This window comes from Mauremys reevesii, linkage group 26 (assembly GCF_016161935.1).
Source record: "Mauremys reevesii isolate NIE-2019 linkage group 26, ASM1616193v1, whole genome shotgun sequence".
Classification (NCBI taxonomy): domain Eukaryota; kingdom Metazoa; phylum Chordata; order Testudines; family Geoemydidae; genus Mauremys; species Mauremys reevesii.
In genome coordinates, this window is record NC_052648.1 from 8,264,655 (window position 1) to 8,279,363 (window position 14,709).

At 47.5% G+C, this 14,709-nt stretch overlaps 1 protein-coding gene across 3 annotated transcripts in view; it reads left to right on the forward strand.

Moving 5' to 3' along the window:
- Nucleotides 1-6,262: 6,262 nt before the first annotated feature.
- The window catches only part of SH3GL1 (SH3 domain containing GRB2 like 1, endophilin A2), a 42,151-nt gene continuing 33,704 nt past the window's right edge, over nucleotides 6,263-14,709 (forward strand). Inside the window, exon 1 of one of the 3 annotated variants that reach the window (XM_039515731.1) lies at nucleotides 6,263-6,835. In XM_039515731.1, coding sequence (XP_039371665.1) covers nucleotides 6,791-6,835 — 45 coding nt within the window. In that variant the 5' untranslated portion in view covers nucleotides 6,263-6,790. The remainder of the gene's footprint in view (nucleotides 6,836-14,709) is intronic. The other 2 variants (XM_039515733.1, XM_039515732.1) reach the window with 2 other exon arrangements.

Here is a 14,709-nt window from a genome sequence, read left to right on the forward strand (position 1 = left end):
CTGGGTGTGACCCCCAGTGCCATCGCTCTGCGTGTGCAATCAGCCCTGCTTCCCCTGGGTGTGCCCCCCAGTGCCATCACTCTGCGCGTGCAATCAGCCCTGCTTCCCCTGGGTGTGCCCCCCAGTGCCATCACTCTGCGCGTGCAATCAGCCCTGCTTCCCCTGGGTGTGCCCCCCAGTGCCATCACTCTGAGTGTGCAATCAGCCCTGCTCCCCCTGGGTGTGACCCCCAGTGCCATCACTCTGCACGTGCAATCAGCCCTGCTTCCCCTGGGTGTGCCCCCCAGTGCCATCGCTCCGAGTGTGCAATCAGCCCTGCTCCCCCTGGGTGTGCCCCCCAGTGCCATCACTCTGAGTGTGCAATCAGCCCTGCTCCCCCTGGGTGTGACCCCCAGTGCCATCACTCTGAGTGTGCAATCAGCCCTGCTCCCCCTGGGTGTGCCCTTGCTGGGGCCCTGCTCCCCCTGGGTGTGACCCCCTGTGCCATCACTCTGCGCGTGCAATCAGCCCTGCTCCCCCTGGGTGTGACCCCCAGTGCCATCGCTCTGAGTGTGCAATCAGCCCTGCTCCCCCTGGGTGTGACCCCCAGTGCCATCGCTCTGCGCGTGCAATCAGCCCTGCTCCCCCTGGGTGTGCCCTTGCCGGGGCCCTGCTCCCCCTGGGTGTGACCCCCAGTGCCATCGCTCTGCGCGTGCAATCAGCCCTGCTCCCCCTGGGTATGACCCCCAGTGCCATCGCTCTGCGCGTGCAATCAGCCCTGCTCCCCCTGGGTGTGACCCCCAGTGCCATCACTCTGAGTGTGCAATCAGCCCTGCTCCCCCTGGGTGTGCCCTTGCCAGGGCCCTGCTCCCCCTGGGTGTGACCCCCAGTGCCATCACTCTGCCTGTGCAATCAGCCCTGCTTCCCCTGGGAGTGCAAGAGGCCTTCCTCCTGCAGCGTGCAGTGAGTCCTGCCCCTCTTACTTTGCAAGAGGGTCTGCTCCCTAAAACATGACCCCTTAGCATGCAGTGACTGAGTGTGCAATCGCCTCTGATCCTGAGTGTGCAAGGATTTATGCCCAAGTGTACAATCAGCCCTGCACTGCCTGGGTGTGCAGTGGATTTATTCAAAGCAGGCAGTGGCAGATTAGCCACTGGGCCAACAGGACCCATGCCCAGGGGCCCCAGCCAATGTGAAATGTGAAAAATTGGGATAGGGTGGGGGCCTATATAAGAAAAAGACCCAAAAATCAAGGCTGTCCCTATAAAATCAGGACATCTGGTCACCCTACCCTCACTTGCTCTGGCCCAGGGCCCCACCAAACTGTAATCTGCCTCTGAAAGCAGGAGTCATAAAGCCAAATTCTGCTTTCAGTCATGCTGGTGTAAATCTTGAATGATCCAATTAAATCAGTGAATTGATCCCAGGTTTACACTGACACAACAGAATAATTTGGCCATGCAGTGTGTATCCATATGAACCAAAACAAAGAGACTGGTGAAATGTGACCTAACCCTGTTGAGTTTCTGACAGCTCTGTCCAGTAGTCCTGACTCCTAGCACCTTCTCTACTGGATAGTGCTCCCTGCCAGTATATGAGCAAAGGGCCAGGGAAGAACATAAGGGGACTTGGGTTTCTACTGGCACAACCCCAACAAATCCTGTGTCACCATCTCCAGGTTCCTGCACAGTTATGTAGAGGGGCTCTGCAATGTAAGTGAGCGTGTATGTACACAAATGATTTAGTGTGGGGAAAAAATGCAATGGCTGGTGCGTGTAACTATATGTGTGAATGTGAAATTACCGGATTGTTCAGACACGGGGGCAGATTTTGCTGGTGCAATGTTTGGACCTATTTACATCAATCTAATTGTTTAATTCTGAGAGTTACTAATTATTCACATATTCCTTTATCTGGAAGTCACTGAAAAGGACTTGTCATACCATATGTTTATTGCCCATAGGAAAGAAGTGTTGATTTCTCAGCTCAGTTCGGCCGATGCAGGCAGCTCTATGTTATCCTATATAGGCTCCATATTATCAAAAAATTATGAACTAGAGTCAGATACAAACAATCAAGGCATCTAGTCAGCATTTAATGACCATTTGTTTAAGAATTCATACAAAGAGATTAGCCAAAATTCTAGCATAACGCAGATGCAGCAAGAATCACAGAGAAAAGTGCATTAAAGACAATGTAAAGAACTCACAGCAATGTAGAGCTTATTTTGAATGCCTTTTGAGTTTGAGCTTTTTAAACATGCACCAATGCAAAGGGAAGGCAAAGATCCCTGTTAATGGGACTTCTGAGAATCCTGAAGCCTGCACTCAGAGAGCCAAGTAGGAAAAATACTTCATGGAGACATAACCAGTAACACCAAAAACTTCTGTTAGTCTATAAGGTGCCACAGGATTCTTTGCTGCTTCTACAGAACCAGACTAACACGACTACCCCTCTGATACAGTAACTCACAGCTGAGGTTCCATGGAGATTGGAATTTGAACTAGGAGTTTGTGTAATTTCTGTTTTTGCCTCAGTGTTTGAATAGCAATAGTCCTGGGTAGAAACAGACTTTCTAGGACGTTTATTCTTTGAAAAAGTATCTAATTTTAAAAAATAAATATTTGAAAATTGGCCATTTTTTATATTATAGGCAGGGCTGTTTGGTGGGCAAATTATTATTATTATTACCATTACATTTGCCATACACTTCCCATTATAAGACCTTGTTTTGCTTATACGTGTAGCAAACTTTAACCATTTCTGCTGAAATTTTCCATACTGGGTGTCTGCCTCAGGCTGATAATTTTATTTATTTATTTGCGAAGTTTTTGCCCAAGCCAGAAGTCTGACAAAGTTACAAAGCAACATGAATTTCGCACTTAAAGCAGGAATCCAAATCAGAACTGTGGCTTGGATCCACATCATAGCATAAGCCAGTTATAACCTCTGTTTTCACCCAACATGTTGGGGTGCTGGCGACAGAGTTGTCCCCACTATTGCAGAGGCATCAGCCCCGATGCACTGGACGTGGGAGAAAACTCAGAGTTCCAATAGCCATAGGTGTGAAGCAGGGCCCACGGTCCCTCCTTGATCATGGCAGGTGGCCCCACATGAGGCAAGCCTCAGGGGACCAGCCCATGTTTTTGCTCTGCCATAGAGGTAAAACCATTAGGGCATACAGGGTAAGGGCTGGCTCTAGAGCGGGGCCCCCAATGCGGTGCCCACAGGTGCCATGGCGCCTGCCGGGGCATCTATGTGCACCCGTGTACTGGCCAGCAGACAAGCATCTGCCGAAATGCCGCCAAAAATTGGCGTCATCAAGAGGCGTCGCCGCCGAAGTGCCGCCAAAAAGCGGCATCATCAAGAGGCGTCGCTGCCGAAACGCTGCTGATTTTCGGCAGCATTTCGGCGGTGACGCCTCTTGACCTTGTTGCTGCTTCTTGGGGCATTTCGGCAGATGCTTGTCCGCTGGCCACGGTCCTCGGTGGCTCATCGTCCGGCGCCCGCCACTGAGGACCACTGCTGTAGAGGGAACGGTGTCAGGCAGGGCCCCATGTTGTCCAAAGCCTTGTGCCCACCAGGGGTCCTCAGAGGCCTCACAGTGCACCCTGTCAGGTTGGCTCAATTCACATTGGGCATCCCAGAAGCCCCAGACCTCTGAGGAGGCATAATCCCAACGCCAGAAACTTCTGGAGTGAGAAGATGACAGGGCAGACTCATGGAAGGATGCCCGGCTGTGCTAGTGGAGGCTGGGATTTTGTATTAGGTCTGTAACATTTGGGAGGGGGTGGTGTCTGTCTATCTAGGAAGCTCCGCCCCAGGAAACTTGGGGATCCGTCTGTCTGTCACCTGGTGTCTGACTCTCAATTTGGTGTGTCCATCTGTCTGTCCCTGTGTCTCACAGGCTGCTCTGTCTATTCTTGTGTCTCCCTGGCTTTGGCCTATCTATGCTGGGCTAATGGTGCTCAGCTCCAGAGGCTGGAAGAGGTGGAAGCCTCTTGGCGACTGGGCAGAAGAAGCAGATTACAGACTCACTCTCAGTCATAGAATCATAGACTTTAAGGTCAGAAGCTGCATACACTACTCGCACGCCCGGTCTCATTCCAGTTCGGTTACATTTCAGTGGTGTGACAAGCTTTGCACATGTTGGAAAGTCTCATGGAAAGTCTCATGCACGGAAATAGGACACGTGCCCAGGCTTTTACACTCAGAGGGGTGTCCCTGTCCTTGCTCTGAGACACTTGCACAAAACTTCCTAACTGTCAGGGTAGTTAAGCACTGGAATAAATTGCCTAGGGAGATGGCGGAATCTCCCTTGTTGGAGATTTTTAAGACTAGATTGGACAGACACCTGTCAGGGATGGTCTAGTTAATGCTTGGTCGTGCCTTGAGTGCAGGGGACTGGACTAGAAGACCTCTCGAGGCCCCTTCCAGTCCTATGATCTATGATATGCTGTCTGTGGTGCTTCAGGGTTGATGTATCAAAAGCTAGTATTGTTAGTGAGCAGTTAAGGATGCAGGTGAAGTATTAACATAGCTGCAGATGGAATGCTGTGGTGGTCTATCTGCCATGTATTGCTTAAGGGAAAGCTATGTTGAAAGTGAATTTTATATTTGGAGCGGAAAGTAGTGAGGTGTCAGTGGCTGAATCTTGGCCAATTTATGATTTCAGGCAGTCATATTAAACCCAGACAAAGCACAAGCTGTGAGGTCAAATTCTGTTTTCCATGACATTGGTGTAAATCTGGAATAATTCCACTGCAGTCAATGGATTTAATTTCAGATTTACACCAAAATAAATTTAAAAAATGCATAGAAAAAAACTCCAAAAACAAAGCCTCCACCCCCCAACAGCCAAACACATGAAAAAGGGAACAGGAGAAACCTTTTAATATTTGTTTCTCCAGGTATAGAACAAGTAGAGTTGTAGGAACACGTCTCCAGGTAGAAGAAACAGAGTTTGGAGTGAAAAAGCGGTTCTGTCTAATAGTCACAATTTTGTGGCAACCTTTCTTAGGGTTGCGAAACAGTCAAATGAGACAAACATGCACTTATGAAACTGTTGCTATCATTATTGCTAGCTTCTTTTTCAACAGTGGGCATATTTCTTGGAGTGGAGGATTTTTTCCAGGAATTCAGAGTTAAGAATGCATTTATTGTGAAACACTGAACATGTATCATCAACATTCATTGCAATCAAAAGGCTAGCTTGAATTTTTCTCTCCAAACACTGTTAATTACACTGACTGCTTGTTCTATTGGCCTGTTTGTTTCTGATTCTGGACTGGATTTGATGTTAGAACTAATTCTACCGGGTATAACAACTCTTGTACAAACCTAAGGTTCTGATTTATGAAATGAAAAACCAGAACGTATCAGGTGTTCCAAAAGAATTTCCTGGGACACCAAGAAATCATATGGAATAATGGAGATTGTGCTGGTAAAACTTTAAGTAGTTGCAGTCCTAGAAACACTTATAGACGTGCTTAACTTAACTAATGTGACTAGTCCCATCAATGGCTATGACTATGAAGTCAGTGGGCCTCCCCACAGTGCATAAAGTTAAGCAACTCCATAAGTCTTTGCAGGCTGGTGGGGGAGCTCTGTGATGACAGGACTGAGCTCTGACAGTGAATGGTCTTCTGTTCAAGGACCGTGACTTCATATCTATAATGTGCTTAGGACACTGTTGGCACTATATACATAATGAATAATGCTTCTCAGTCTTGAGAGTTAATAGTAAATAATTGCAGTAATGGTGACGAGAAAATTAATGGTGATAAAACCACTGGAATCATGACCGTAGTGAAAATAACAGCCATCTTACTCGGTCATGGTGAAAACAATAATACTAGTGATAAGTGGGGTGATAACAGTGATCAAAAGTAGAGCTGTTAGCAATGGACATTATAATAATGCTGTTGCTCAATAGTGATAATAATAGTGATAGCTATTAATCACAAGTGTAGGCAGTACACCTGCTGTCCCAGCCTGGCCTGCGTTTGTTTGTGGGCCTCACGCGCTCTATGGGGCTCCTGCCTGCAAGGGGCGTTGTAGCAGCAGAGCGCCTGCAGGGTGACTCTCTAGCCTCGGCCTCACTTTCTATGGCGCTGCAGTAGGACATTCTCTCACACGCGCATATCTATGGTAGTGGCTTAGCCCAAGGGCGGCTCTCACTCCCCCGGGCCGGCAGGGGGCGGAGTGATTCCTGGTTTGACGCTCTAGCACAGAGGCGTGTGTGTCCCTCCCCGGGGCTGGCCCGCCGCTTCCGGCCTGGCCAGAGGCGGAAGTGTGCGGCGGGCTGCCATGTAACTTCCGGAGAGGAGCGGGAGGAGGAGGAGGCGCCGCCGCGCGGGGAGCCGGGCCGTGTCCGTCTGTTTGTCTGTCTGTCCGTGGAGCTCCGCCAGGGCTGCTGGGGCATCCGCCCGCCCCTGTGTCAGGCGCTGTCTGTCCGCCCCTGTGTCAGGCGCTGTCTGTCCGTGCTGGGGCTCAGGCTCGGGTCTGTCTGTCTGTCCTGGGGCTCAGGCTCTCCCTGCCCAGGCTCTGGTCGGTCTGTCTGTCCTGGGGCTCAGGCTCTGGTCCGTCTGTCTGTCCTGGGGCTCAGGCTCTGGTCGGTCTGACTCTCCTGGGGCTCAGGCTCGGGTCTGTCTGTCTGTCCCTGTGTCAGGCTCGGGTCTGTCTGTGTGTCCTGGGGCTCGGGTCGGTCGGTCTGTGTGTCCTGGGGCTCAGTCTGTCCGTGTGTCTTGGGTGCTGGTTGGTGCAGGGCTGACCAGTGCCTGGGCCCCCCGAGGCTGGGAGAGGAGGCAGCATGTCCGTGGCTGGGCTGAAGAAGCAGTTCTACAAAGCGAGCCAGGTGAGAGACCCAGAGACTGACACCCCCCGCTGCATGCTTGTCATTCCAGATCCCCCTCGCGCTCACATCTACAGCAGGCTGCCCTCGCCTCTCTTGCACGTCCCTAGTTGAGATACACTTTGCTGGTGCCGCAAGCTTGGCAAACGTTGGCCAAGTTTGGGAAGCCTTGTGCACGGAGCCTCAGGGGCCAGACTTGTATTGACACTCAGAGGTGCTGCCTCTGTTATCAGACACTTGCATGCCTACAGGGGCTACTCCACAGATCCCTTACAATTGCACCCTCCCCCATTACACCTCCAGACACTTACACTGATTCTGGAGCTTCAGGGTTCAGTTAACATGGTACCTTTTAATTCCTGGCATCACCATTTGCCCTCGTTCAGATTTCTCTGCTGTTGTCCATGTATGTGTGTCCGGTACAAGTGCTGATCCCTACCTGAAAATAGACCCTTCTTGAGTGTTGACCCAGTCTCTGAATGGTTCGACACTGCATTGTTTTACTTCAGTTTATTTTTGAGGCTGGCAAGAATGGGCTGATGTGGAAAGGGAGATGGCTCGAAATTGCAGCTGCGGAGGAGGGGTTTGTGACAGCAACAGGAGATATTTCTGAATTAAAAGCTTCAGGTTGGCTGTGGCACTGCCAACTGACTATATACAGCTTCATCTTCCAGGAAAATGTCTAGGTTAATGTCTTAAGTGTGCCTGTGTTGAATGTCTCCACCTTTTCTCTCAACAGGTTTCGCCTTTTTAGTGCATACTGAGTTACCTTTTGTTAATGAGATTTGTTTTGCATTTTGGTGAAAATGATGCAGGCTCACTGTAATGTTTTCTCTGCTATAAACAAAGATGTGCACAGGGGAGGCAGCAGGTAAAACAGATGGCTGCTTATTATTCTTGCGTCCATTTCTTCTTCCCCCTCAATTCCTACTTGCTTTATAGCCACCATTCCTCTTGTCTTCCATCTGTCTTGTCTCTTTGCTGGGAACAAATTTGTTCTGCAAGTGCAGAGAAGGGGTAGAATCAATCACCATGCAGAAGTCTAATTCAGAAGTTGAATGGTTTTGGTTTAAAAAAGATGAGCTCAATCAAATTAGTGACTTGATCCTATTGTTGTGAAATTGTAGCAGAGCTCTGTGTGTGAAAATAAGGATGCAGTTGTTTTTGTGACACGGTTGTGGCAGGAGTGCTGTAGTATTTTCTTGTTTTGAAGCGAGAGGAATGGTGGATAAGAGCTGTCCACTGCCACATTCTACAATATTGGTGTTCTTGGGTTCCCCCCCTCAGCAAAGAGAAATACACCGTCTTCCTAAATGTGTGTGTGTCTGTGTGGAGTTCTTTTTCTGCCAAGTATTGGATGTGGCAGGTCCTCTTTAAATTGCATGTCAAATCCACAAGTGAAACAATAAGATGCCAAAGTTATCTATTTCTTAGACTTTTATACCATCACCATGACTACTTGTTTATTCTGAACTCAGGAAGGTGATCAGGAAACTGTCCTGTCACCTGAGGTGTCATCTTAATTCCTCCCATATATAAACACTTATAAAACTCAAATATCCCATGTGTTGCTTAGTGGAAACGCTAGCTCAGAGAAATGAGTCTTCCACTTGGGCCAGTAAGAGGAGAGGGGTGTGTGTACTAGTGCTTCTGTATATTTCATTGCTATAAGTGCCCCTTTCAAAGGTGCATTGCAGGTAGTGAGTAAGAATTTTCTTACATCTGGAACTTGTTTTTTAATGGGTAATTTATTGTGAGTGAATTGCAGTAGTTCTGTGGTCAGCAGGCACAAATACAACTTAAGGTTATTGGAGTAGAAAACTCTAAATGGCCTAACTATAAGATAAAAAATCAGGAGTATTTGTGGCACCTTAAAGACTAACAAATTTATTTTAGCATGAGCTTTCGTGAACTGCAGCTCACGAAAGCTCATGCTAAAATAAATTTGTTAGTCTTTAAGGTGCCACAAATACTCCTGTTTTTTTTGCGGACACAGACTAACACGGCTGCTACTCTGTAACTATAAGATGTGCTGCAGTTCTCTGAACGTTGAGTTAGAAATTAAAACAATAAGTCACAAGTCTGAAAAGATGAGGAGAAGAAGAAAAAAAGTTGGAGGAAGTTGGGAAGACTGTGAAAGGTACCAAGTGGAGTGAAATTCTGGTCCAGAAGGTGGGGTTGTCACTAGGAATAACAAGCCCTTGTTGTACCTGGGGTCTTGTAAAGGGTAGCACCAAGCTGCAGCATAACCTCAGGAAATTCCCTCATCCTTGATAGCTGGCATCAGGAACTGGGAAAGATTTTGTGGTATGTGAATGAAATCTAGGTTTTCAGGGTGGGGTGGGTGTGTTTTACAGGAAATGGCAACCTTAAGATTCTGGGAGAAAACCTGTCCAATGTGCAAATTTTTAACGACTTATTAGCCAAATAGTTATTTATTTAAAAACTCTCTCGACAGGACAGGTAAAAACTATGGTACTGAGTTCAAAAATTGCATGTTCAGGCTTTCATTACAAAGGGATCCTACCCACAAATCAATGATGGGATCCAAAATTCTCCAAATAAACTAAAATGAGGCTTGGGATGACTTTTCTGCTTCTGAGGGAATTCACACACTAGTTCTCCCTTGTCCTCTTGGCTTCTGCTAACCATCCTGGTCAGAGAGGACTTATCCCTGTGACTTATTAATGCTTCTGAAGTGAACCCTTTTTTTTGTTAGATCATCACTGGAATGCACCAAGTATCAACAAAATTTTCTTTAGGAAAAGCACCCCTCCGATATCCCTAAACAGTATCCCTTCTCCCCCATTTAAAATGACAGTTGAACACTGTGTGCTTCTCGACCAATAGACTCGTTATGTTTTCCAGGCACAAAGTGTAAACAAACAGTTCCAGTGAAGGGCGTCTTAATCCAAGTATGTTTGCTAAGTGGTTTTGCCTCCTTTCTTGGTTACCTTTTATGAAAAAGAACTTTGCTTAAAAGGAAAAACAAAGGAATAGATTGCTGAAGACTTCATTCCTCCTGGCTACTTAAAATAAACTCCTGGATCATGTGCTTTAAGATAGTCCAAGGGGAAAGGTCGGCTGGGAATCGCTTGTTGGAGGATTTCACTGTCATAGATCACTGTGGTGGTTTAAGCAGAGCAAATAGATGTGAAAGTTCATCTGAGTCAAAAGCAGTGTGTTTCTCAAGACTAAATACATCACTCTGGAACATGTGATGAGAGCTTTCTTCAGGTGGGACATATCTAAAATGAATTGAATTCCCACTTCTCTTTGGTTGGTAGTGGTTTTTTTGTTTCTAATATTTTCAGTTCATTTTGTAAAACAAGCACTGATCCCAGGTTCTGTGCACTTGTGCGAATGTTAAAGCCTCACAGAACTGAAGTGAGCAATAGCCACAGTGCAGAAATGTGTTGGTGACCTGTCCCTCTCTTTTCACTTTATTTGAATATTTAGACTGTGTCCAAGGGCATTTTAAAAACCAGGCGATAAGGAGTATGCACAATTGCATCTGGAGTCCTTTCTCACATCTCCCTGCTGGAAACTGATCTAATTCTGGCAAAACCTAGTTTAATTGGAGGCTTGCTGCCAATGTTCATGGCGTGGTTGCAAAAGTGAACTGCATGTTTCACAGTGAGGTGGGAGGAAGGGAATCTGTCCTGCACTTCTCTTTCTGAGGCTGGCTGTGGCTAACTACTCTCAGGTGTTTGAGTTGCTTTGACAATGGCTCAAGCTACAGAGTCTATTTCTCTGGAGGGTAGGGACCAATCACACCCATTCTGTTTCCCTTGTCTCTCCCCCATGCATGCACTCACAGTATCCCACCCACTTCTGCTGTGCTCCGGGGGTGAAGGGACGAGAATAGAAGACGCCACAGGCTGATTAGTTATTTTTTGGCTCTCATGGAGGAATTGGATCTTCCACACATGTGAATGTGGCAGTGGCTTTCTTAAAGAGCTGTATTAAATTCCATTTCTGCTGTTAAACAGGGCAAGATGTATGAAGAATTTAAGCCTATAAAGGAATCTAGCAATCCTCTCTCCCTTCAAAAAAAACTGCATTGTTGTGCCAGTGAGTATGGGATCCTCTCCCTCTCAGTGACCGAGGACATGCTGCCAAATCCTCCTCCAGCTGAGCAAGGCGGTGCTGATGGCCATGAAGAGGGCTTGATCCTGGTCCCATTGTGTTCCTTAGAGAGGCCTTTGGCTTCTACGTCAGCGGTTTGCACTCTTCTTGGGTGAAGCTGCCAGGCTCCCACGCAGCAGAAAGCAATGGAGCTTGTAGCAAAAAACAAAACAAAAAACCAATCCAAAACAACCCCGTACTGGCAGAGTGTTGCAGGTGGTGAATAGTTATCCTGTGTGCATGCAGAACAAGTTCTGCTGCTTCATAGTTAAATGTCTCTCTTTTAAAAAAGATGCAGATTTCTCCCTAGAGCGAGGAGAAGAAACAGCCTTGAGATTTCTGTTTGGTTTTTGAGTTTCAGCATCTTGATTTGGGAGCAAGCTTGGGAAAATCATTGTAGCTCTTACTACTGTGTCAGTCGTGGATCTGAGCCAGTCTGGCAGTTCCTAAGGTCTTCCTAAGCCAGTATCCTGTCTCTGACAGTGGCTGGGTACCCGATGTTTCACAGGGAGGTGTAAGAGTCCTGCAGGAGGCAGATGGGGGGATAATCTGCCTCCCATATAGGTCTCATCCTGCTCTCTAATAGAGATTGGCTTAAACTGTGAAACACAAAGTTTACTATCAATTCCAAAACGTCTGGTGTCGTTAATTAGGATAACTCTTGATATCCATATAAATATCTAATCCTTGTTGATCTTAAGTTAACTCAGACCTGCCCCATAGCAGGTTTAACTGAGGCCTAATCTACCCTTCAAAGTTGTACTGGTATAATTATGTCAGATAGGGGTGTGATTTCTCCCTCCCCTGCCTTTTTTTTATTTGGTATGGTTATACCGGTACAAGTCCTAGGATGGATGCAGTTATAGTGGTATAAAGGTGGCCTAGTGGCTAGAACACTGGAATGGGACTTAGAAGACCTGGGTTTTATTCCCAGCTCTGTCACTGGTGACCATGGGCAAGTCATTTCACTGCCCTCTGCCCCAGTTTCCCCACATGTAAAATGGTGATAAGGATTCTGTGGCGACGTTTTGTAAGTTACTTTGAGATCTACTACATAGGAGCTAGGTATTATCGTCTTATAGTGGTACAGGTATCCCCCTTCCTGTATGATGATAGCTGTACTGGTATAATCACCTTTATACTGACGCACTGAATTGTGGGACGGACGGTGGTATTGTTAAAGCAGCACAACATTCTAGTGTGGACGAGGCCTAACAGTAGTACAAAGTGATGTAAACTGCCAGTCTTGTCTATACTAAAGCTCCCAGTTCTGCTAAAGCTGATTCAGGTGAACGTGAGGGTTCATATTTTATTTATTTTTTCGTTAAAATGTCCTTTTGTAGACATGGCCGTGGTGGAGCTAGCAGGCTTGATTCGGTTAGGGGAAACTCCTCATCCCCGCTGCTTGGGGGTAGCAGTGCTAGATCTTGCTATCAATACCTGTTGGCTTCTTTCTCGATTTCAGTCATAGTGTGGGCAGGGCTGTAAATTGGGTCACTTCTGTTTAAACGTGAAGTCGGCACGGGCCAAAGCCGAGACCTTGCACAGGCTCAATCTTGCCAGGGCTGATATACTGGGGCCCTTTCTCTAGCTCATCACTACTGCATTGGGACCCCTTCTGTGGGCCCATCTACATAGCAAGAGGTCTGTCAGCTGGCCTGGCTTTTGTAATAGACTCAGCCTAACAAAAACTTAACTCTTCGTGTTTCTAAAACAGGCTGGAGACTAGACCAAAATGTCTCTCTAAAACAGGTCTGACGTGCTTTGGCCTTGATCAGGCTGGCCCCACAAACCCTGCTGAACCTGGCCTTCTTTATAAACTGGCTCAGCAAATAATGGATGATTTTTCTAGTGCCACTGGACCTTGCTTCTCTATCCTCTAGCCCAGTGTTTCTCAACCTTTTTGATGCCAGGGACCGGCTTACTGCCTTCCTAAACTGCCAGGGGGATCTCGGGGACTGGTGCCGGTCCACGAACCGGTCATTGGGATGGGCTAGAGCAGTGCTTCTCGCCCATCCCATCCTTGGGGGCGTCTGGCTTCCAAACGCCACAGAGGTCCTTGCTGCAGCAGCTAACAGTTGAATCAAAAGATGAACTGTCTAGTAAAGCAGTGCTGCTTGATTTGTGAAATAAAGACACATCCTCTTTCCCCAGCAGGATTTGGGGAGGAGAGAGGGTTACTGCTCCCCCTTTGCTGGTCTGAAATGCAAAGCCCAGCAATCTCTTCCCCCATGTATGAAACACAAAAGCCATCACCCAAGGGAAGGAGGGAAGCAGTAGGTAGGTCTAACAGTCCCGCAACCTGATGGCAGATATTAGAAATCCTGAAAAGTGGCAGGTGTCAGTAACTCAGCTCTCTCTCTCATACACAGGGGCTCTTTTGTGAGGCTGGTGACTGCTTTCATGATCTTTTCCTTTGATAGCAAGAGCTTTTCCTTCAGCGCAGTCCAAGAGCCAGAACAATTCTCTGTAACCTGATGATAGTTGTTATAGCTGGAAGAGTCAAGAGATCTCTAGGATCAATTTGCATGCGTGCACCCTCTCCAGCCAGTTGCTAATGAGTCCCAAGAAGTTCCTTCCACTTAATTTGGCAACACCAGCTCAGCAGTGTGGTGGTGTGCACTGAAATGCCTGGGAGATGAGGTCTGGTGCCAGGCATGCAGGACAAGGACAGTTTTGTGGCTGGGGGAGAGAATGCTGCTGACGGGGGTGGGGGTGGATAGAATTTCTCCCATTCTCACGGAGGTTGGGCTGGCATTTCCTTGATCTGTATACCTGAGGCATGTTCTTCCTCTTGTGGCTTTACACTTGCATCTTCATTTTTTCTTGAGGTTGCTGTTTTATAAGAAGTATTAAATATAAATAAATCTGCAGAGCTGTAACAAGTCAGTTCCTTACGTTGTCCTGTAGCACTTCTGTCGGAGTAATATTTGTCTTTCTGCTCACTTCCTTCGTTCTGCACACAGAAGCCAGATGGTGGGTTCCTCTGGAATGTTTGCGGGTGAAACGTGTCACTTCAGGACTAGCTGCACAACATATGATCCTCTTGTAGAAGGGAAACCGGTTGTTAGCATTGCAATGTGCAGGATAAACCTTTACATCAAACAACAGAACAGCTCGCCGTTACCTTACGGTCTCTTTAGATCACTCTGGCAGTACACAGGGGCATTAAATTGGACGTAAGTGCTGCTCTGGGGCCAGAGGGGGGCTGCTCTGGGGCCAGAGGGGGGCCTCCTTGGCTACGTAGAAGTGGCATAGGACTTTGTGTTATCCTCGCTCAAAACCCCAGCGTGCCTAGGGCAAGCTGTGATGAACCAATGTAAGTGAGAGCATCCCAGAGGCTGCCAGAACTCTGCAACGGGTGCCAGGCAGGACTCTCAAGGACGGATCATTGCCAAAACTCCTGTTGACTTGAATGTGGCCAGGACTTCACCCCAGAAGCATAAAAGTGTCTTAAAGGCACCAAATGCAGGAACCAAGTAACTGAGAATTGGGCCCATTGAGTTTAAACTTAACCAGGGCTGAAGAAAAGTGGGGAGGGGACTGTACTGGGGCCCTGAGCTTGGGGAGTGATGGGGAGAAACATCTGTGTAAATAAAATGAAATGGGAGGACGTAGGGCCCCAGCCAACGTGATGTATCTGGTCCCCAAATTTCTCTTGACAGGCCTGAGCTTGTGTAGTAATTTTCAGAGAGACATTTTTTCAGATGCTCTGGTGTGTTGAAAGATCTCCAGAGACCATACAGCAC